This window comes from Ranitomeya variabilis, chromosome 2 (assembly GCF_051348905.1).
Source record: "Ranitomeya variabilis isolate aRanVar5 chromosome 2, aRanVar5.hap1, whole genome shotgun sequence".
Classification (NCBI taxonomy): Eukaryota; Metazoa; Chordata; class Amphibia; order Anura; family Dendrobatidae; genus Ranitomeya; species Ranitomeya variabilis.
The window spans coordinates 839636432-839660765 of record NC_135233.1 but is presented as its reverse complement, the minus strand read 5'-3'; the positions used below and the strand labels follow the sequence as shown (position 1 = coordinate 839660765).

The following is a 24334-nucleotide window of genomic DNA, read 5'->3' as shown; positions in this document are numbered from 1 at the left end:
TGGTTGCTCTGTTATGAAACCTTGTGCCTTTTTCTCTAGGAAGTTTTCGCCTGCCGAGCGAAATTATGATGTGGGCAATCGGGAGTTGTTGGCCATGAAATGGGCATTTGAGGAGTGGCGTCATTGGCTCGAGGGTGCTAAGCATCGTGTGGTGGTCTTGACTGATCACAAAAATCTGATGTATCTCGAGTCTGCTAAACGCCTTAATCCGAGACAGGCCCGCTGGTCATTGTTTTTCTCCCGCTTTGATTTTGTTGTCTCGTATTTACCAGGTTCAAAGAATGTGAAGGCCGATGCTCTTTCTAGGAGCTTTGTGCCTGATGCTCCTGGAGTCGCTGATCCTGTTGGTATTCTTAAAGATGGAGTTATCTTGTCAGCTATTTCTCCGGATCTGCGACGTGTGTTGCAGAGATTTCAGGCTGATAGGCCTGAGTCTTGTCCACCTGACAGACTGTTTGTCCCGGATAAGTGGACCAGCAGAGTCATTTCCGAGGTTCATTCCTCGGTGTTGGCAGGTCACCCGGGAATTTTTGGCACCAGAGATCTGGTGGCCAGGTCCTTTTGGTGGACTTCCTTGTCAAGGGATGTGCGGTCATTTGTGCAGTCCTGTGGGACTTGTGCTCGAGCTAAGCCTTGCTGTTCTCGTGCCAGCGGTTTGCTCTTGCCCTTGCCTGTCCCGAAGAGACCTTGGACACATATCTCCATGGATTTCATTTCTGATCTTCCGCTATCTCAGGGCATGTCCGTTATCTGGGTGATATGTGATCGCTTCTCCAAGATGGTCCATTTGGTTCCTTTGCCTAAGCTGCCTTCCTCTTCCGATCTGGTTCCTGTGTTTTTCCAGAACGTGGTTCGTTTGCACGGCATCCCTGAGAATATTGTGTCAGACAGAGGATCCCAGTTCGTTTCCAGGTTCTGGCGATCCTTTTGTAGTAGGATGGGCATTGATTTGTCGTTTTCGTCTGCTTTCCATCCTCAGACTAATGGACAGACGGAGCGAACCAATCAGACTTTGGAGGCTTATTTGAGGTGTTTTGTCTCTGCTGATCAGGACGATTGGGTGACATTCTTGCCGTTGGCTGAGTTTGCCCTTAATAATCGGGCTAGTTCCGCCACCTTGGTTTCGCCTTTTTTCTGCAACTCTGGTTTCCATCCTCGCTTTTCTTCGGGTCATGTGGAGCCTTCTGACTGTCCTGGGGTGGATTCTGTGGTGGATAGGTTGCAGCAGATCTGGAATCATGTGGTGGACAACTTGAAGTTGTCACAGGAGAAGGCTCAGCGCTTTGCCAACCGCCGCCGCGGTGTGGGTCCCCGACTACGCGTTGGGGATTTGGTATGGCTTTCTTCCCGCTTTGTTCCTATGAAGGTCTCCTCTCCCAAATTTAAACCTCGTTTTATTGGGCCTTACAAGATATTGGAAATCCTTAATCCTGTATCTTTTCGTCTGGATCTTCCTGTGTCGTTTGCTATTCACAATGTATTTCATAGGTCCTTGTTGCGGCGGTACATTGTGCCTGTAGTTCCTTCTGCTGAGCCTCCTGCTCCGGTGTTGGTTGAGGGCGAGTTGGAGTACGTGGTGGAGAAGATCTTGGATTCTCGCCTCTCCAGGCGGAGGCTTCAGTACCTGGTCAAGTGGAAGGGCTATGGTCAGGAGGATAATTCCTGGGTGGTCGCCTCTGATGTTCATGCGGCCGATTTAGTTCGTGCCTTTCATGCCGCTCATCCTGATCGCCCTGGTGGTCGTGGTGAGGGTTCGGTGACCCCTCACTAAGGGGGGGGTACTGTTGTGAATTTGCTTTTTGCTCCCTCTAGTGGTTACTAGTTTTTTGACTCTGGTTTTTCTGTCATTCCTTTTATCCGCACCTGGGTCGTTAGTTAGGGGTGTTGCTATATAAGCTCCCTGGACCTTCAGTTCAATGCCTGGCAACGTAGTTATCAGAGCTAGTCTGCTGTGCTCTTGTCTACTGATCCTGGTTCCAGTTATATCAGCTAAGTCTGCCTTTTGCTTTTTGCTATTTGTTTTGGTTTTGTATTTTTGTCCAGCTTGTTCCTAATCTTTATCCTGACCTTTGCTGGAAGCTCTAGGGGGGCTGGTGTTCTCCCCCCGGACCGTTAGACGGTTTGGGGGTTCTTGAATTTCCAGTGTGGATTTTGATAGGGTTTTTGTTGACCATATAAGTTACCTTTCTTTATTCTGCTATCAGTAAGCGGGCCTCTCTGTGCTAAACCTGGTTCATTTCTGTGTTTGTCATTTCCTCTTATCTCACCGTCATTATTTGTGGGGGGCTTCTATCCAGCTTTGGGGTCCCCTTCTCTGGAGGCAAGAAAGGTCTTTGTTTTCCTCTACTAGGGGTAGCTAGATTCTCCGGCTGGCGCGTGTCATCTAGAATCAACGTAGGAATGATCCCCGGCTACTTCTAGTGTTGGCGTTAGGAGTAGATATATGGTCAACCCAGTTACCACTACCCTATGAGCTGGATTTTTGTATTCTGCAGACTTCCACGTTCCTCTGAGACCCTCGCCATTGGGGTCATAACACCAACCAACACCATTACTGACCCACTGCCAAACCGGTCATGCTGAAGGATGTTGCAGGCAGCAGATCACTCTCCACGGCGTCTCCAGACTCTGTCACGTCTGTCACATGTGCTCAGTGTGAAGCTGCTTTCATCTGTGAAGAGCACAGGGCGCCAGTGGTGAATTTGCCAATCCTGGTCTATGGCAAATGCCAAGCGTCCTGCACAGTGTTGGGCTGTGAGCACAACCCCATCTGTGGACGTCGGGCACTCAGACTATCCTCATGGAGTTGGTTTTTAACCGTTTGTGTAGACACATGCACATTTGTGGCCTGCTGGAGGTCATTTTGCAGGGCTCTGGCAGTGCTCCTCCTGTTCCTCCTTGCACAAAGGCTGAGGTAGCCTTCCTGCTGCTGGGTTGTTGCCCTCCTACGGCCCCCTCCGCATCTCCTGGTGTAATGGCCTGTCTCCTGGTAGCGCCTCCAGCCTCTGGACACTACGCTGACAGACACAGCAAACCTTGTCACAGCTTGCATTGATGTGCCATCCTGGGTGAGCTACACTACCTGAGCCACTTGTGTGGGTTGTAGAGTCCGTCTCATGCTACCACGAGTGTGAAAGCACAACCAACATTCAAAAGTGACCAAAACATCAGCCAGAAAGCATTGGTACTAAGATGTGGTCTGTGGTCCCCACCTGCAGAACCACTCCTTTATTGAGTCTGTCTTGATAATTGCCAGTAATTTCCATCTGTATTCTATTCCATTTGCACGACAGCATGTAAAACTGATTGTCAAACAGTGTTGCTTCCTAAGTGGACAGTTTGGTTTCACAGAAGTTTGATCCACTTGGAATTATATTCTATTGTTTAAGTGTTCCCTTTATTTTTTTGACCAGTGTATATAAATTTTGTCTTGGTTTGCACTGTCTTTGCACTTTAAGTCCGGCTGGACTAAAAATATTTTACATATCTGTTATTTTAAGTTGATTAAGAAATTAAAGGTTACGATTTAGGTTACCACATATTGCTATAGCATGTTTCATGGATTTTGGTATCATTTGTAGGTAGTACATATTAGTGTTCAATGAGATCCCACTGATGACACTTATCATAGGCACAAAATTGGACTGTGGTCCTTATAAGTGGTTATAGAGGTTTAAAATGCAGAAGCCGATCTGATTCATGCTGCCTAACAGGTTTCCTTTAAAGTTTGCATTTTGGTAGTAGTAAAGTGGGTAAAACTAAGGATGTGAGCAGCTTTGACACAATGGGTTAACCCATATCCAAAACAGTAGGTTTTGAAGACTATTCCCTGGTGCTTTAACAAAATTTGCTAAAAACGTTAATGCTGACTATGATAGAAAAATGTCCGAGCCAATAATGCACTACAGCTTACCCCACGTGATGCTACAAAGCTGCAGACTGATCAGAGAGCTCATGCTGACTTCTGTCTAGTGCTGAAAAAATCTAAAATGAGCATGTGAGCATCAGAAACAGACTATCAATAGATGAATGTAACCTGGTGTGATGGATCGCATTTTTTACATTATGTAGACAGTCAGACAACTGTGCATTGCTTACCCAGGAAAGAGATGGCACCATGATACACTACACTATGGAAGCCAGCGGAGGCAGTGTGATGGCGTCCCTTGGTACTGGTATTCATGTAAATGTTATTTTGACATGTACCTCTAACCTAATTATTGTTCAGACCAAGTACACACTTTTCTGTAATGGTTACTCCATTGGCCTGTCAGCAGGATAATGCACTCTGACACGCACAAAAATTGTTTGGATATCGTGCGAGGAACGTGACAATGAACTCAACATGCTAACTTGGCCTTGGGTCTCAATCCACAAGAACATTTGTGAGATGTCTTGAAAAAAACAGGTCCAATCCATAGAGACCCCAACTCACAACTCTTCTTTCCTGAAAATATATTTAGAATTGAGAGTCCTCAGTGGTTGAAACCTTTTAATGGCTAACTGAAAAGATGGTAACAAATTGCAAGCTTTCGAGACTAATCAGACCTCTTCATCAGGCATGGACTAATACAAATTCTGAAGTATCACATATTTATACTTCTATCTACTATCTATCTATCTATCTATCTATATTTCTATCTACTGGCTAACACGATACCAAGATATATATATCTTTCCTGTGTCTTCTTTCCTGAACATCCTCTAAGCTGTTGATGGTCAAATCAAAGTTCAACTTTGATGTGGTTATTTTCAAGTTTAAAAAATGCTTAGGAGAGGAAAAACACGGGCTACAGCCCTGCTGTCGGAGCACTTTCACTGTTAATTAATTTGGCACCCTACTAAGAATTGTACTACACAGAAGCTGCAGAAGTCAAACAGTCCAACATTTTTTATAAAACCCTATTGCAAAAACACCTTTTAGGCAAAAATATATGTATTTTAGTAAAAATAAAATGCTCCTAACGGTGTTCATATCCATTTTACTATTCATAACTGGGGAAATAGTAAACCAAATTTTGCTCATTTATTCAATCACATTGCTGTGGTGCAGGAGGGCCCAGTGGGATGTGGCTGTCTCTTCTCTTAGGCCCCATAGCAGCGTCATGGGCTACCTCCAGACCTTTCTGATTCATACGTCTTTGCTTCTTTACACATATTTGAACTGTGTGCAAGCCAACATTTATATAACATTTCCTTATTCTGGCTGGGATAAGTATAAAAGCTGAACACATACTTAGGGTGTGTGGGAGCATAGAACGGAGCCTGGAGGATGCCTGCTGGGAAGACGATTTCATTCTTGTTTGGCAAATAATAAGCGTTGACTGTCTGGGGTGTCATACTCCATCTGCAGAGAAAATTAGACATATGGAAAATTCTCCTTAGCTCTTCATGTTCTTACTGAACAATATGGTTTTATATAGGTTGCTGATCTTTTAGGCAACTGCTAACTCTTTTTATTTCCAGTAAGGAGCCTATATTTCTTCCTCATGTTATACAGATTCAGACTGAACCAAAACATGTTTTACATCAGCCGGCTATTTTATGTGTGTTTTACATATACCAATGGAGAGAAAATAACTGACATGTGCTTGATACATGCATGAGTAAAACTAAAATACATATTCAAACTGACAAATGTGACTTCCTGCACTTTTATTACTGGCAAAAGAATTGCTGCATACCAGTTATAAGGACATTTGCCTGTTTGATTGGCCATAAACCCCTACTACACACCTATACAACAGAATGTCAACTGACTGCTGCTGGATGGCTGCTTCTTCATGTATACAAGGATATGATTCTCCCATTTCTTTAATATTTATTAACATGACAACCATTTCAGACAACCGATAGAGACATAGGATGCTGATCTGGTCCCCATCCCTGGATTTAATTGTATGCTTTTCGTTAAGTCTTTCAGTGGGTACATCACTATGTGGTTTGCCAAGAGGTGGGAGACGCATGTGAAGGATATAGGTAAAGCAAAGATGTCGATGTTACATTATGTACTTATGACTAATGGTTGGAAAAAGTCATGGCAGTATAGGCTATATAGAGAAGAAAAGCAGAAATTAATGACTACTGTTCTGCTACCTTCGTAGTCGAAGAGGATAATGACTTCAAAGTTTAGAGCAGAATCAGCGGCTGTGGGTCCGGAAGTGACTGATGAGGCTAATCCTGGCTCTGAAGGCTCGCTCACATATGTGAAATAAGTAAGCAGGTGTGGTCAGGACCGTGGATGCTGCTTGTGCCTTGAGCACAGCTTGCTTTCTATTTGCCTCAAAGATTCTCCTATCTTCAACTGCACGAGTTCCTAAGGTGATCCTAGCTCGCCAAGCTGACATTCCAGGGTAGCTTCTCCCATTTGTTGATGTCGACTCCCTGGTTCTTGAGACATGCTTTAAAGCAGTCTTTGTAACGTTTCTTCTGCTGCCCCCCAACTGTTTGCTTTCCCTGGCACAGGCAATCGGCTCTCTGGCATTCTGACCACATGTCCAGCCCACCTGGCTTGAGCTTTCAGGACAGTGTAAATGCTGCAGAGCACAACTTGTTCCAGGACTGCCGTGTTGGGGACATTGTCTTACCACCTGATATGGCTAAGTCTGCGGAGACAACTCAAGTGAAAGTGATTGAGCGGTTTGACATGCGAGCTGTAGGCAGTCCAGGTTTCTCTGGCATAGAGAAGTGTGGTAAGGACCATTGAGCAGTAGATCTTCAAATTGGTGGTAAGGCAGAGTCCCCTTCGTTCCTAGAAATTTTTACATAGTCTCCCGAAGGCAGTGCTGGCTTTGGCATTTCTGTTGTTGACCTCAGCGTCTGTGGTCACTATGAGGGAGAGTGTGCTGCCCAGGTAGGTGAAGTTGTCAACTGCTTTGAGGTTGTGATCCTTTATCATAATGCATGGCTGCTGGTATGGTTTTCATGGGGCAGGTTGGTATATAACTTAGGTCTTTCTAGTATTGAAAAAGAGATCAAAGTTGTCGTAAGTTTGAGAAATACAGTTCATTTCATGCTGTATCTGCTGCTCTGTGCTAGCGTTGAGTTTGCAGTCATAAGCAAACAAGAAGTTATGGATAACAGTCTCATGCACCTTTGTAACAGCCTTCAGACGTCTGGGGCTGAACAGCTTGCCTTCAGTCCTGTACCTGACATGGATTCTGTCTTCAGAGTTGCTAAAGGCATCTCTCAACATGACAGAAAATAACATACTGAACAGGGTCGGGGCAAGTACACAGCTTTGTTTGTAGCTGGGAAGGCCTCCGATTTGTCTCCATCATTCACCATTATACCATCATGGAACTGCTGGACGATTGTAATGAACTTTAGAGCATCATAAACCTCCAGCCTGTTCCTGATCATGACCAGCCAGGACTTCTGTCAAATTAAGGACCGAGTACGAGCCCTGATCAATGCGAAGTGGGAGAAGGCAATGCAGGCTATGAAAGAAGAAAAAAAGAGGCGGCAATTGACGCCGCTAAGGATGGGAAGAACTTCATGAAACAAAAGAGATTCTCCGCAAGAAGAACGAGAAGCAGAATACGAGGCGGAACAAAAATGTGTTTAAGTGTTTTTTGTTGCATGCTAATATGACTTTATCATTATAGGTTTTGGACTATATTCAAAAGACAGTAGTTCAATAATGAAATCCCTAATGGAATATCAGACGGGGAGTGTGCTGTTCCCCCAGAGATATTTACTATTCAGCTCTTTGGTTTGCATATCTTGCTACGCCGCCATCTGCTGGTTAGTATTTGTTTACCGCTCGCTCTTGTTCGTTCCGATTAAATTGGTTCAAACTGGGCGTGGCTTCTCATGGCAGTTGGTGGGTCACTTGCTCTATTCAGCCATTTTATAGCCTGAGTTGCTGTTAGGCAGGGATCACTTGTTTTGGGATTGTAAAGTTATCAGTTTGGCAGCAATCGATGCCAGTGGCTTCAGTGAAAGTTACAGTATTGTGCCAATAAGTGTTATTCCTGTGTCTGGTTTCAATAAACCAAGTCTTGAATTGTACCCACACTTTGGTTCTACATTTAAGTCTATGGACGCTGAGTCTGCGCTGGTCCTGTCTGCTCCTCATCTTGGATGCAGAGGTAGGAACATGTCACCCACCTTATCAGTCAGCTCAATTTCCATTCGCCTTATGTGGAGGCAGAACACTGTTGAACTGCTCATCCCACCATTACACACCGTTTCTTTTCTGTCAACAGCTTAGTTACATCCGTTTTGAAAGATGAGGAGCTGGATGATAGGGGTCCATATATAACAGTTAGCACATCATAGAAGCGCTTGATCATGGCTGTCGGCATAGCCCTGGATTTCGCCAGCCTTCTTGCTAAACCAGCTGACTTGCATCTTACGTAGCTTTATATATATATATATATATATATATATATATATATATATATATATATACACCTTTCTTTTTCTGGATACAAAGGCTTCCTTATTGGCTACTGACGTGGGGTCGTTTTGATGTGCTCTGTACTGCAGATGTGTCTCTTTTAGGAGTGACTATTTCTTTGTTGATTTCATCCAACCAAACTTGGTTACGTCGGGCTGCTGATCCAAGATACTTAAGGGTGGTATTGTAAATGCCATCTTTAAGAATCATAAACAGTTCTTCAAAGCCAGTCTCATCTGCCTGCAGTGTGTCTGACAGTCTGCCGTCAATGTAATTGGCAAATTCCCCTACAACTCTTCTGCTTTACAGCTTGGAGACATTCAGCCTCTTTGTAGTCTTCTGCCCTTGGGGTCTCCTTTCCGAGAATTTTCAGAGAATGATCCTCTGCTAGACAATGGATTTATCTGTTCATTATAGACATTTAAAGGGAATCTATCGCCCTCCAAAAAGCATTTTAAATAGCCTATACAGCGTCGTAGCCCCTATAACAACCATACTAGCACTGTGCCTGTTACTCATAAAATGCCTGAAAAAATAACATTTAATTCATATGCAGATGAGGATGCTTTGGTGCACCTGTGACATGCCCAAGGGTTTGGTACACATTTATGCCTCCTAATTTGCTTATTGGGTACCTTCCTCCACTTCATATTGACAGTGCTTTCTTCCAAAGCTAGTACTGTCTGAATGCTGCCAGCACGTGTGCGGCCTCACGTTTTCCTTCCTGTCTACTTTCTTCTTATACCAATCGATGCACTTCCAGGTGTATTCGTGTAGTGAGCGGCGTCAGAACAAAGGAGACAGGGAGGATAATGCACACGAGTGCAATGTGGGGCGGTACGGTAGCCATGGATGAGGTAATTGTCTCTTACACTCCAGCACATTACATGAAGATGGGGGTCCTGGCTAGGTATGTAGTGCTGTGAGAGCACTACGCCTGTGCAGGCCGCATGTAACCAATGTTGCTGCTTGGCCAAGATCAGATGTTTGACAGTTCAAGGAGAAAGACCACTAGTTCAAAATAAAATTTTTATAGAACATTAACTTTGGGAGGGTTATATACAGTAGATAGCGGATACATATCTCCTCAAACGTTTCCTTATTAATGGGTAACATTTTCCTCACACAACTTCAATCCTTTTCTCTTTCTCTCTCTGTCTTCACTTCTCCTCACTACTTTACCACAACCCAGCTCATCAGTACAGTTCAGCTAGCAAGAGTCGTTTACTCAAACCCACGGTTCCGCATCTTCTTTAACCTAAGGGGAGCTATTTTGCCAATATGGCCAAGACTTATCTTCTCTTCTACTGACACTCTGGAACTTCCACCCTGGGATTCTCTTCATCTCACGTACTCTGTCCTGTCTAGGCCAGTTATTTTTAAGAGTTGTAAACTTTTGGCTGATCTGCTGGGGTCCTCTCCCAGGACCCGTCTTTGGTAAATCACTGTGTATCTCGGTCACTCTTCCTAGTTTCTGTTTCGGTGCATGCTATCTTTCTCCCGGTGTCCTCTCACAGCTAGGGACACCCAAGAAATGCAGCCCTGCTCACACCAGACCTTAGGTCTCTTCTCTATGCACTCCAGGCCCTATCTGACGTCTCAACAGGAAACTGTCTCTTTCCCTTCAGCTTAGCACCTCCCACTCTAGGCAAGCCCCAACCTTTAACTTTTGCTATCCCTGCACCTTAAACATACATCACATTTCACATTATGCAACATCACATTATACTCGTTTTTCATGGGGGAATGTGGGCAATATGTCCATCTCCTGGACACAGATCCAGCTGAAGTAAGGACTGGTGTCACCGGGCTCCTCACCCGCCGGCTCGGTCCACTGATGTGGAACAGCGATGGTGTGTGGGCCCACAGGACGGGCTCTGTGCACCCCTCTGGCATGTGTGCCATAGGTTTGCCACCACTGTTATAGGGGCTACATCTCTTACAACGCTGTGTAGCCCATTCAAAATGCATTTTGGGCTTGACAGACTCCCTGCAGACCCTTCATGACATATGAGATACAGTTACTTCATATGTCAGGTCTCTGCCTTTGATGCGGGTTCCGAGCCCACATCTTTCCTAGAAGATTATCCTGTTAAACACCCCTGTCAATCTCTGACGGCTTCATTTAACAAGCAGTGGCAGAGGGGGCACATCATTCCATGCGCTCATGGTCGCGGAGCGCCAATGGGTTGCCATGACAGCGGGAGTTTGCTGAAGACTTCCGTGCCTGTCATTACGATACTCCTGTGAAAGCCAGTGTTTCGCTGGCATTCATAGAAGATTGTGATTTTAGCTGTGCGTAATAGTGCTGATTTACTGGTATGTATTGCACAAACGATCAAATGATCGCAGCTCCAAGTCCCCTAAGCGGACTAACAAGTACAGTGAAGAAAAAAATGTTTAAAAATATGAAAAAAAATGTTCAAATAAGGCTACTTTCACACTAGCGTCGTGCACTGCACGTCGCTATGTGTCGTTTTGGAGAAAAAACGCATCCTGCAAAAGTGCTTGCAGGATGCGTTTTTTCTCCATAGACTTTTATTAGCGACGCAGTGCGACGCATTGCCACACGTCGCAACCGTCGTGCGACGGTTGCGTCGTGTTGCGTCGGACCGTCACCACCAAAAAACGTTGCTTGTAACGTTTTTTGGTGCGTCGCCCCCGCCTCCCCGCACCTCACAATGGGGCAGCGGATGCGTTGAAAAACAGCATCCGCTGCCCCCGTTGTGCGGCGCTTCCACAGCTAGCATGACGCTAGTGTGAAAGTAGTCTAACACTCCTTTTGCCCCATAAATAAAACAATGTAACAAAATAACAAATACACATATTTGTTATTGCCGCATTCAGAAAAGTATGATCTATGAAAATATAAAATAAATTAATTTGATCGGTAAATGTCGGAATGAGTAAAAGAATCGAAACTCCACAGTTACGTTTTTTTGGCCACTGCATTGCAAAAAAATACAATTGGAGGCAACCAAAACATTTTATCGGTCTCAAAATGGTATCAGTAAAAACGTTAGCTCAAGGTGTAAAAAATTAAGTCATATCTTGATAATTGAAAGCGTTATAATGCTTGTAAAATGGCCACGAAAGCAAAATTTATTTAATTTTTTTTACAAATTTCAGAATTTTTTTCACCACTTAAATAAAAAAAAATCTGTACATATCTGGTAATCGTACTGACCCGGATAATCATATTGCCAGTGAACATGATAAATAAAAAAGCCATTGTAAATAAAAAAAGCCAAAAAACAATTGTGGAATTGCACTTTATTTGCAATTTCAACGCACTTCAATTTTTTTTCCCACTTTGCAGTGTATATCATATAAAATAAATGGTGTTAAAAAGTACAACTCGTCCTGACAAGCCCTCATACGGCTATGTGGATGGAAAAATAGAAAAGTTATAGCTCTTGGAAGAAGAGGGGGAAGTCAAACATGAAAGGAAAATAACCCAGTCATACAGGGCTTAAGGTCTGAAAAACACTTGTGAAAAACACTATATATCTGCCACTATATGGTTATTGTATGGTGATAATATTTTACATAGGATTATAGGTAGCATCATCTGTACTCAGAGAGTTATCTGTGGTGTTACAGTTGTGCTCAAAAGTTTACATACCCCGGCAGAATTTTTGCTTTCTTGGCCTTTTTTCAGAGACTATGAATGATAACACTATACCTTTTTCTCCACTCATGGTTAGTGGTTGGGTGAAGCCATTTATTGTCAAACTACTGGGTTTTCTCTTTTTAAATCAGAATGACAACCCAAAACATCCAAATGACTCTGATCAAAAGTTTACATACCACATTTCTTAATACCGTGTATTGCCCCCTCTAACATCATTGACAGCTTGAAGTCTTTTGTGGTAGTTGTGGATGAGGTTCTTTATTTTCTCAGATGGTAAAGCTGCCCACTCTTCTTGGCAAAAGCCTCCAGTTCCTGCAAATTCCTGAGCTGTATAGCATGAACTGTGTGCTTGAGATCTCCCGAGAGTGGCTCAATTATATTGAGGTCAGGAGACTGAGATGGCCACTCTAGAACCTTATCATTGTTTTGCTGTAGCCAATGACAGGTCGAATTGGCCTTGTGTTTAGGATCGTTGTCATGTTGGAACGTCCAAGTACATTGCATGCGCAGCTTCTGGGCTGATGAGTGCAAATTTGCATCCAGTATTTGCTGATAACGTGCTGCCTTCATCCTTCCTTCAACTTTGACCAAGTTTCCTGTGCCTTTGTAGCTCACATATCCCCAAAACATCAGCGATCCACCTCCGTGCTTTACAGTAGGAATGGTTTTCCTTTCATCATAGGCCTTGCTGACCACTCTCCAAATGTAACAATTATGGTTGTGGCCAAAAAGTTCAATTTTGGTCCAATCACTCCAAATTACCTTGTTCCTTAAGTTTTGAGGCTTGTCTCTGTGCTGTTTTGAATATTGGAGGCAAGATACTTTTTGGTATTTGAGCAGTAATGGCTTTCTTCTGGCGACTCGACCATGCAACCCATTTTTCTTCAAGTGCCTCCTTATTGAGCTTCTTGAAACAGCACTGCTAGTTTTCAGAGAGTCCAGTATTTCAGCTGATGTTATTCGTGGGTTTTTCTTTGCATCCCGAACAATTTTCCTGGCAGTTGTGGACAAAATGTTTGTTGGTTTACCTGACCATGGTTTTGTTTTTACAGAGCCCCTGATTTTCCATTTGTTAATCACAGTTTGAATGCTGCTGACTGGCATTATCAATTCCTTAGATATCTTTTTGTATCCCTTTCCTGTTTTATACAGTTCAACTACATTTTCCTGTAGATCCATTTACAATTCTTTTGCTTTACCCATAACTCACAATCCAGAAACGTCAGTGGCTGGATGAAAGATGCAAGAGTCTGTCTGGATCCCTGAAACTCACTCAGCTTTTACACACACACTAATTACAAGCAAACAGGTCACAGGTGAGGATGTTACCTTTAGTAGCCATTCAAACCCATTTGTGTCAACTTCTGTGCATGTTAGCAAAATCACGAGGGTATGTGAACTTTTGATCAGGGTCATTTGGATGTTTTGGGTTGTCATTATGATTTAAAAAGAGAAAACACAGTAGTTTGACAATAAATGGCTTCACCCAACTTCTTATTCTCTGAAAAAAAGGCCAAGAAAGCAAAAATTCTGCTGGGGTATGTAAACTTTTGAGCACAACTGTAAGTAGGACTTCGGTTAACATCTAGTACATTTGCAGAAAGGGTGACATGTAAGATAGAACAATCATATTTATCACTTACTGCTCTCTGTTTGGAGGTTTTCTTAGTTGCTCAGCCATAAGTTTAGCTGAAAAATTGTAGAAATTCAACATGTTCTGAAAAAAGGAATCCTCGGACACCTCAAACTAAAAGAAAGACAATATTTATGTGCATAAAAGAGAAAGAGATACAATATTTTTTCCACCTAAGTGCAGCAGGTTACTGTGTGTACCAAAATATATGTAAAATTGAATATATGAAGCGTAAACTACTCTACTGCCCTATAGATTATACTTGTAATTAAGTTACTTAGTGCACAAATTGTTCAATTTGTATATGCCCATCAGCTACGACAATGCATATCTTTCTCTGATGGAATCCTAACCTTTTTCCATCAGACATAATGGCTCAAAAGCCTACAAATTGAAAGGGCAGGTAGGATGCCACACTAATTAAAACCAGCATGATGGGTTGAGTGCACAGCCAACTATGGGGTGCGTCACTGCCATCAGTTGTATGCTACAAAGAAAAAAGACTGACCAGCACCTCCTAACAGAATGAGACAAGTGTGAACAGGTGCAAGCTGCTGTGACTGCTGTAAATGCCAATCAAAAAGCGCAGTAGTTCAGCAAACTGCAATGTTGCCTTTTAGACGATACTTATAAAATGAAGGTACTTTGTGCAGAAGTCGGCCTATCTAGCTGTATAACTAGCTAATTTAGTCATTTACAATCCTGGATTATCTTCACTATTCCATTATACTATTTATCTTGCTGTGTGATAACTGACTTTAGTAGATGTCTCCCCTGATGCAGTGTACACGGATTGATAATCTCTGCAATTTGTCTTGGCCATTAACCTAGAAACAGTAGTATAGAAAAAAGAGAGCAAGATCAAGATACTTTTCAGGCAGTAGAAATCCGAACATTAGCCGACACTCGCTTCTTCATAAGCAAGATGTTATCGCTCAGACTAAAGACCATCTAGGTCAGAAACGCGTTGTCTGGGGTCTGTATGTGTTCCTTGTTTGCCATTTCATTAATTCTTGTGCCACTGTGTGGCCAACCTGGATTTTAACTTTGGATGCAATAAAGTCTTTTTTTTATATAAGAAGCAAGTGTCGGCTATTGTTCGGATTTCATCAACCAAGAACCATTCCCCGATCAATGAAAATGCAATAGATCACCAAAAAAATTAACCCTTGTGAGGAGCAGCAAGGAGGCATAGCTGTGGATCATTCTGAATTGTTTATCTAAGAAATTATTATCTAGTAAAACTAATTGTGGTTAATATCATTATTATGAGCCTTCCGCCTGGCCTGCCATGTCTACTTATCCCTGGTCCTCTAGTAGATTCCTCTATTAAAGCTGACCATTACTGCTTTAAATATTGTGATCACATGTCTAATTGATTTTTCATTATCTATCTGTCTCTTACCCCATCATACACTTCATCCAGCTCCTTTGTGTCCAGGATAAAGTCAGGAAATCCTATCATATCATATATAGCATCTGCCTGAAAAGAAAAAATAAAGGTCCATAGTAATATTCACATTTGCTGTCAGTCCCATTTTTGGCCTCTTTCAGATGTCAGTTTTTCACGTAAAAGCTTGATCCATACTTTTCACAGATAAAACATGTACCTATTATATTCCTTGGGGTGTTCACAAGACCATGTATTTTTGTGAACCGAGTGGTCTACACAAAATCATGCAGACAGGTCCAATTCACAGATTAAACTCGTCAGTACAAGTCTATGTGTCTGTGAAAAAATCAGACAGCACTTGGATGCCATTCATGTGCTGTACGATTTTCATGTTTGCGTAACCTTCTCTTATCCTAAAAAGCTGATAAAACTCTGATAGTAAAAACAGACACACTGACAAATACTGATCCAAAACACTGATGAAAATCGGTCTGGTTTTTTTAACACAATGAAAATATTAACAATATTAGCAATGATTCTAATCAATGAAAATCATCAATGTCCACCGAAGCCAGTTCAATGTCTGACTTTAGATCAATAGAATGTAGTTACACAGAAACCATCAACAACAACCAAAGAACCGTATCCATACTCTAAATACATATAACATCATACACTACCCAAAATCACACCAGTCCCCATGCCCATCATCCCCTCCCCAGAAATGTCATTAAGTAACAAGTTAAAGGGAACCTGTCAGCACGATTGCACTCAGTAACCTACAGACAGTGTCAGGTCGGTGCCGTTATACTGATTAAAATGATCCCTTGGGTGATGAAATCCGTCTTATGGTTAATCTTTATGTTCAGTTTTGTGTTAATGATATGCCCGTGCCCTGGGGCGGCCTGTGGGGGTCTTCATGTGTTGCTCTGTTTAGCTATTCATAATGCAGACTGCTGACAGGTCACTGATCCCTCACTGACCTGCCCCCTAATTTGCATAATGAATATCTGTACATTCTGATGAAAAAAACCTTCTGCAGGTAGGGGCCAGACGTCGGACCTGTGCTGCAGCATATGCGCATGTTTAGTTTCGTACTAATCACTGTTCTTCATGTTATTGATCAAGTACAAAAAAAGAAATCATTTTGAAAATGGCTCCTGCGCAGTAGGTTGCCTGGTTGCTAGGGAATCCCCACATGTACTTATGCTGGCTAACAGATGTAAATCATTCAGCTGCGGCAAGAAAAACTAAATCTCCGAGCACTAAAAAATACTCGGAGGACCCCCGAGCATGCTCGAGAAATCTCGAGTAACGAGTATATTTGCTCATCACTATTAAACACCTTCTCCTTTGCTGCTCTCCTCGTCTTTTCATCCATCCATGTTAAACCTCCCAATGTGAACTCAAAAGCGGATCGAATCTCGGAGATCATCTGCTCTGCCTGAAAAACAGTGAAATCAAACATATCAGTTGTCACATTATGTATGACTTCACAAAAGACTTTTAGATAATAATGTCTTACTTACAATTGTTTTACTGTTTTTATCAAATGTAGACTTAACAAACAGAGATCCTAGGGCAAAACCCAGGGTGTCATCTGTATTGGACAGGCAGGTCTGCCAGCGAGGCGTGCAGGACTGCAACACAAAGAAAATGTGTGTCTAGCGATAGAAAAGCAGATCGGTTCTGTTGCATTAAAAATAATAATAATCTTTATTTATATATAGCGCCAACATATTCCGCAGCGCTTTACAGTTTAACAGTTTCAAACACAACAGTCATAAGTAACAATGTTAACAATACAATAATTAAAGCAAAATAAGACGACCCTGCTCATGAGAGCTTACAATCTACAATGAGGTGGGGGAGATACAAAGTACAGGTGTGTATTTACAATGATGTATTTACAATGATGGTCCAGCCATGTTCAGGGAGTGGGGGATAGATGGAAGTAGTGAATGGGCTACACACACACACAAACCTAAAATGACTTTGATTAGGGAACGTGATAGGCCGGTCTGAACAAATGTGTTTTGGGGGCGCGCCTAAGACTATGCAAATTATGGATGGTCCTAATATCTTGGGGTAAAGCATTCCAGAGGATTGGCGCAGCACGGGAGAAGTATTGGAGTCGGGAGTGGGAGGTTCGAATTGGTGTTGAGGTTAGTCGAAAGTCGTTTGCAGAGCACAGCGGTCGGCTAGGCCGATAGACCGAAATGAGGGAGGAGATGTAAGGGGGTGCCGCACTGTGGAGAGCTTTGTGGGTGAGAATAAGTACTTTGAATTGGATTCTATAATAAATAGACAGAGAGTGTAACGACTGGCCAAGAGCGGACACGTCTGAATACCGATTAGCTAGATGGACAACCATGGCTACTGCATTAAGGAGAAACTGGAGAGGGGAAAGTCGAGTAAGGGGGAGGCCAATTAATAGAGCGATACAGTAATCCAGGCGAGAGCGGATCAAGCCGACAGTGAGGGTTTTTGTTGTTTCCATGGTGAGAAAAGGGTGGATTCTAGAGATGTTCTTTAGGTGTAAGCGGCATGAGTGGGCAAGAGATTGCATATGGGATGTGAAGGAGAGATCATAGTCAAACATAACACCCAGACAGCGCGCCTGTTGCCGGGGTGTTATTATGGTGCCACCCACGGAGAGGGAAATGTCAGGTTTAGGGAGGTTAGTAGATGGCGGGAGCCCTTCAGTCGTCTTTTTTCTAGACTAAATAATCCTAGTTTTGCTAATCTATCTGGGTATTGTAGTTCCCCCATCCACTTTATTAATTTTGTTGCCCTCCTTTGTACTCGCTCTAGTTCCATTATATCCTTCCTGAGCACCTGTGCCCAAAACTGTACACAGTATTGCATGTGTGGTCTAACCAGGGATTTGTACAGAGGCAGTATAATGCTCTCATCATGTGTATGCAGACCTTTTTTAATGCACCCCATGATCCTGTTTGCTTTGGCAGCCACTGCCTGGCACTGGCTGCTCCAGGTAAGTTTATCATTAACTAGGATCCCCAAGTCCTTCTCCATGTCATAGATTATGTTAACATTTAGGTGGATGATGATAATGTGTAATTACAAAAATATTGCCAGACCACAAGGAAGAAAACGTTGCCTTCTGTATGGTACTGCAACCTCTTAGGTGCCCATACATTCTGAATAGTTGTCAGCATAACATATTTATAGCCAGCAGCTATATCTCCCAACCTTCCCATACACATTAATGTGGGGCATTGAAAAAAACACATGTCCAATCCTTCCTTCACCTGATATAATTAATCAGGGGAGAGTCAGGAGGGCTCAATACAGACATAGGCTGGATGTCGGTTCCCCCTGAAATCTCTGATGACTTTACTCTAATGTGTATGAGAAGTACTTATGGGAATTAGTCATCATCTAAAGGGAGCTTGTCATGTACAATAACGCTGTTAATCTGCAGATTATTAGCGTTCTGGCACCGTGCAGTGCCTGCACTGAGAGCCTCGCTGCCTGGAGTAAATGAACTTTATTCCTCCTGGCACGCTCGCTCTTTCAGTCAGAGGGGCGGTGTTGGTGCAGTTTCTGTCACCGCTCTGGATATAGAGAGTGACAGCTGTAACCACGCCAAAGCACTGCTAAGTCATCTATTTCTATACATTTGTCATGCTCGGGTCAGGAGAGCCACCGGCCGTCTGTGCACTGCGATGCGATCGCCGTCTGTTTTATATGGCCATCTGACTGCACCCATTAAAGGCTCAAAACTTTTTGTCCGTAACCAACTGCACTTGTCTGTTTGAAATAAATACCGTAAATACATAATATGTTCATTATCACCAAATGTGAAAACGTCAGTGTAAGTGCTAGTAATTACATATTTTAGGCCAAGTCCTCCAAATTTGCATTATACCATGTATAAAACCTCAGTGAAAAATTTGCAGTGTGTTTAAAGGTGTTGGTTATTTTAACAAATGTGTTGGGGAGACATAATTTTGTGGTACTTATTAATATATAAGTATTACAGGTTCTTTTCCTCCTTCTTCTTAGGCTGCATGGCTCTTCTATTCTAAAAATGGCTGCTGATGTACACTGTGTTCCAAATTATTATGCAAATTGGATTTCAGTGTCGTAAAGATTTAATTGTTTTGTTTTTCAAATAAACTCGTGGATGGTATTGTGTCTCAGGGCTCAATGGATCACTGAAATCAATCTGAAACACATGTGATAATTAGTTTTTCAGGTGATTCTAATTAAAGGAAAACTACTTAAAAATGATGTTCCACATTATTAAGCAGGTCACAGGTTTCAAGCAATATCGGAAATAAAAAGGATCTCTCTCTTCCTGAAAAGCATTAAATAGTGCAATGCCTTGGTCAAGGGATGAAAACAATAGATATTTCCCGAAAACTTAAGCGTGATCATCATACTGTGAAGAGATTTGTGGCTGAATCTGAGCACAGACGTGTTCGTGCTGATAAAGGCAGAATGAGGAAGGTTTTTGCCAGTCAAGTTAATCGGATTAAGAGAGCAGCTGTTAAAAATCTATTACAAACCAGCAAACAGATATTTGAAGCTGCTGGTGCCTCTGGAGTCCCTCGAACTTCAAGGTGTAGGATCCTTCAAAGGCTTGCTGTGGTGCATAAACCTACTATTCGGCCACCGCTAAACAGTTTTCACAAGCAGAAACGGTTGTAGTGGGCCCAGACATACATGAAGACTAATTTTCCAACAGTCTTGTTTACTGATGAGTGTCGAGCAACTGTGGATGGTCCAGATGGATGGAGTAGTGGATGGCCACCATGTCCCAACAAGGCTGCGATGTCAGCAAGGAGTGGAGGAGTCATGTTTTGGGCCGGAATCATGGGGAAACAGCTGGTAGGGCCCTTTAAGGTTCCTAAAGGTGTGAAATTGACCTCTGCAAAGTACATAAAGTTTCTGACTGACAACTTTCTTCCATGGTATAAAAAGGAGAAACGTGCCTTCAGGAGCAAAATCTTCTTCATGCATGACAACGCACCATCTGAAGCTGCAAAGAAAACCTCTGAGTCATTGGCTGCTATGGGCATAAAAGGAGATAAACTCATGGTGTGGCCACCATCTTCCCCTGACCTCAACCCTATAGAGAACCTTTGGAGTATCATCAAGCAAAAGATCTATGAGGGTGGGAGGCAGTTCACACCAAAACAGCAGCTCTGGGAGGCAATTCTGACTTCATGCAAAGAAATACAAGCAGAAACTCTCCAAAAATTCACAAGTTTAATGGATCCAAGAATTGTGAAGGTGATATCAAAGAAGGGTTCCTATGTTAACATGTAACTTGGCCTGTTAGGATGTTTTGGAGTTAAATAGCTTTTTTGTTCAGTGAATGTGACCTCCTAATGCTGCAAATTCCACAATTGAGCATTTTCAGTTCTTTAAAACATATCAAATGTTTAGAAATTCTACTGTGCATAATAATTTGGAACAGTGCATTTTGAGTTTTTATTCATTTTGGAGATTATACTGTTATCATTGGGAGGTTTCTCAATAAAATTCAATGTATAATCTAACGGGTGATGACTTTTATTAGACTGACTGTCATTTGCCCCGACCTTTTAGGAAAATCTGAGAAAAATGTAATTTGCATAATAATTTGGAACATAGTGTAGGTGCATGTGACCAGACCTGTCCGTTGTCCTCTTCCAAACCTCCAAAAAACTTTCCTAACCACAGTTTTTTTCACAATTGGCACAGGATGATGGACAGAATCAGAGCCTGCATGATTGGACAAAGATATACTTTTCTCTGAAACGCTGTAGCCAAGATCTGGTCAGGGACCAGACTAGTCCGGCGCCGCCTCCAGGCGGCTTTCTCCAGCGCCACTGTAGTTGATTGACAGGTATCTATCTATCTACCCACATGAGAGAAACCTGGAGCGGTGCCTATGATCTTCAAACTATATTTTCACTGAAATGTCTGAGCTCCGATTCATACAAAATTGTCAGACATACCTTTTTTGCCCCATAAAGTGACTCAAGTAATTTGTCCTGGGCTTTCTCAAAACGAGAATCTAGACTGGGGGACATCTTCTGGACAAGGTTCCAAATCAAGTAATTGTTTAGTATACTGTAAGAGAAAGAGAATTAGTCCCACTGATTATAGGAAGTGGATGTGTGAAAATAAAAGATGAGAACTAATGAATTAATATCAGGTAATTTAATTAGCTTTTAGCTGGGTATATACACAAGATGGCATTGGATCGAACACTCATTCAGACCTCAGCAATTACTACTTTTATTGGTATATCAAATCCTATGCTCAGTCCTTGTCTATTTCACAGCCGCCATTGTGGACAGCTGGGGGACCCAAGAGGGTGACATTGATGTGCCTTTTAATAAAAAAAAAGCTTAGGTATTGGCTTACTTTAGAAAAGAAAGGAGTTTTAATATATTCCTACAACAATCATTCATATACTATGACTTTTTAATTGTGAACCAACTATGTGAAACCAGAAAAATCCTTAGAAAAAGGGGCTGATCATCGCCTGTATGTAGCAGAGGGGATCGGACAACTGCAGATTCTAGTCTCCCATGGAGACTATTACAGCATGCAAAAAGTTAAAAAAAAAAGTTTCTAAAAATATTTTAAATATAGAAAAGTTCAAATCACCCCCCATTCGCCCCATTCAAAATAAAACAATTAAAAAATGCACATATTTGGTATCGCCACGTTTAAAATCACCCGATCTATCAAGCGGTTAATCCGATCAGTAAACGACGTAGTAAAAAAAAAAGTCAAAATGCCAGAATTATATTTTTTTGGTCACCGCAACATTGCAATAAAATGCATTAACGGGCAATCAAAAGATCGTATCCACACCAAAATGGTATAATTAAAAACATCAGCTCACCACACAAAAAAAAGCCCTCACCCAGCCCCAAAATGGAGATGCAACAGGTCTCAGAAATTGACGCAATTTTATTTTTTTTTTTACAAACTTTTAATTTTTTTTTCACCATTTACATAACAAAAAACAACCTCTACATGTTTGGTATCTACAAACTTGTAATGACCCAGAGAATCATAATGGCAGTTTTAGCATTTTGTGAACATGGTACACTTGGAATTTTTTCCCGTTTTCGAGTACACAAAATGGTAAAACCAATGGTGTAGTTCAAAAGTACAACTCATCCTGCAAAAAACAAGCCCTCACATGGCCATATTGATTTAAAAATAAAAAAGTTCTGGGAAGAAGGGGAGCAAAAAACAGAAATGCAAAAACGAAAAAGGGCTGCGACGTGAAGGGGTTAATAATATGAAATAGTAGACATAGGGCTAAATCTAAAGTGAACTTCATCTAAATAAAAACTGCTTTCAAATGACTTAACAGATGTATCTTACACCAGATCCGTGCTGTTTACTAGTTCTGACACTTGCTGTAGATATTCCTTGCCATAAACCACCACAGGCTCCGTGTCATTGATGTCCAAAGGTAAGAGCACAAACGACATATAATCCATCCAGTCAAATGCAGGTGCTAGGTTCTGTAAAATATAAGACAATTGGTACTATGACATTAATCACACATTTTACAGCTCTAAGATTCAATGGGGTTGACTCAACTTTTCTTCAGGAACGCACCTCTCCCAGGCCACCGACTTCCTGCTTTGTTGGTTGCTGGAGGCGGTGCGCTCCTGAAGATTGATAGTTCGGAGCAGAGTCCTGGTCGCATCGCTAGTCCTAACTCATCGCTCTCCCAGGCTGCTATCAGAGGCAATCTAAGTCTCTAATTTAGACAATGAGTTATACACTATAGAATTAAAAATACTGAGTTTTTTTTAAATAAAGGGGTAAATTGCAAAGTTGCTAGTTTTTACAAGGACTTTATAACTGTATAAGAACTTGAGATAACCCTTTTATTGGTTGTTAATTATATTCATACAAATAATCTAATTGTAATTACTAGGAAGTATGGCATAGATAAAATGCTTTTTAAATATGTGAGTTTTGAAAGTGATAGAGAATTGGCAGATAGTGAGGGAATAAATCCCATGGATGAGTCATTTAGATAGTACTGGTGTGTATGATAGCAGAATAGTGTACTGTAAAACCTCTCCAAAAGGTCACCTCTACGAGTAGACTTCCCCCCCTCATACAAAGCAGACTTCAAGTAATTTTCAGGTTCCACTACATACAGTATGTGCACAATTATTAGGTGAGTATTTTGAAGATATCAACATTTTTATACATATTTTCCAACTTCAAGCTGCATAAACTTGAATGCTTATTTTATGGAGCATACTAGGGGATCTGTTCTTCCGTAAAGCAGGAGGGTGAGGCGTAAGGATATCAGAACATCTATCAAGGTGTGCAAACTTATTAGGCAGCTTGTTTTTTCAGGCAAAATGGCTAAAAATGAGATTTAACTGACTCTGAAAAGTCAAAAATTGTTAAAAGTCTTACAGAGGGATATAGCATTCTAGAAATTACTAAAAAAATTGGGGACATGATCACAGCACCTTCGAACGTTTAGCTGCAAATAGTCAACAGGGTCGCAAAAAAGCAAGAAAAAAAATGCATATTAACTGGCAAAGGTTTGAGAATAATCAAATGTGAAGCGACCAGGAACCCATCATCCTCCAGTGCTGTCATATTCTTGAACTATGACCTCCCTGGAGACCAGAAGTACAAGGTGTTCAGGACTCAAGAGTCAAAACCAAGGTAAGGAAGGCCGAAACCAGACAATCACTGAGCAAGACACAGAAGAAGAGATTTCAAGAAATATCTACAGGTTTTTCAAAGATTTTATGGACTGATCAGGAGAACGACTCTTAATGGGCTTGGATGGGCTTGTAGCTGGATCAGGTGGAACTGGGGAATTGCAATGGGCTGGTGTTATTAAAAATTAGCTAGATGGACCTTATCAGATTGAAGATAGACTCAAAATCAACTCCTAAACCTCCTGCTAGTTTTTAGAAGACTATTTATTCTAGCAGTGATGCAGAAAAGGTCTACATGTTTCAAGAAAACCATGGTATTTCTGCAGGACAATGCTCCATACCATGCATCAAAGCCTCCACTGCTTGGCTGCCAATAACGGTCTTTAAGATGAAAGAGTAATGACATGGCTCCTTCCTCAACTGACCTACACCCTATTGAGAACTTGTGGGCCCTTCATAAAAGATTTATGGTGAAGGAAAACAGTGCACCTCTCCGAACAGTGTCTAGGAGGCTGGTGTTGATGCTGCCCAAAAAAATGATTGTCAACAGATTAAGAAACTGACAGACTCTGCAGATGGAAGGGTTATG

The 24334-nt window shown here is 41.9% G+C and overlaps 1 protein-coding gene across 1 annotated transcript in view; it reads right to left on the bottom strand.

Annotated features, from left to right (window-relative positions):
• ECE2 (endothelin converting enzyme 2) overlaps window positions 1-24334 on the bottom strand; it is a 167827-nt gene that overhangs the window by 108075 nt on the left and 35418 nt on the right. The window contains exons 9-15 of the mRNA XM_077290116.1: window positions 22427-22569; window positions 21037-21151; window positions 16594-16704; window positions 16410-16508; window positions 15077-15154; window positions 13682-13785; window positions 5237-5347 (exon numbers count right to left, since the gene is read on the bottom strand). Of these exons, the coding sequence (XP_077146231.1) occupies window positions 5237-5347; window positions 13682-13785; window positions 15077-15154; window positions 16410-16508; window positions 16594-16704; window positions 21037-21151; window positions 22427-22569 (761 nt within the window). The remainder of the gene's footprint in view (window positions 1-5236; window positions 5348-13681; window positions 13786-15076; window positions 15155-16409; window positions 16509-16593; window positions 16705-21036; window positions 21152-22426; window positions 22570-24334) is intronic.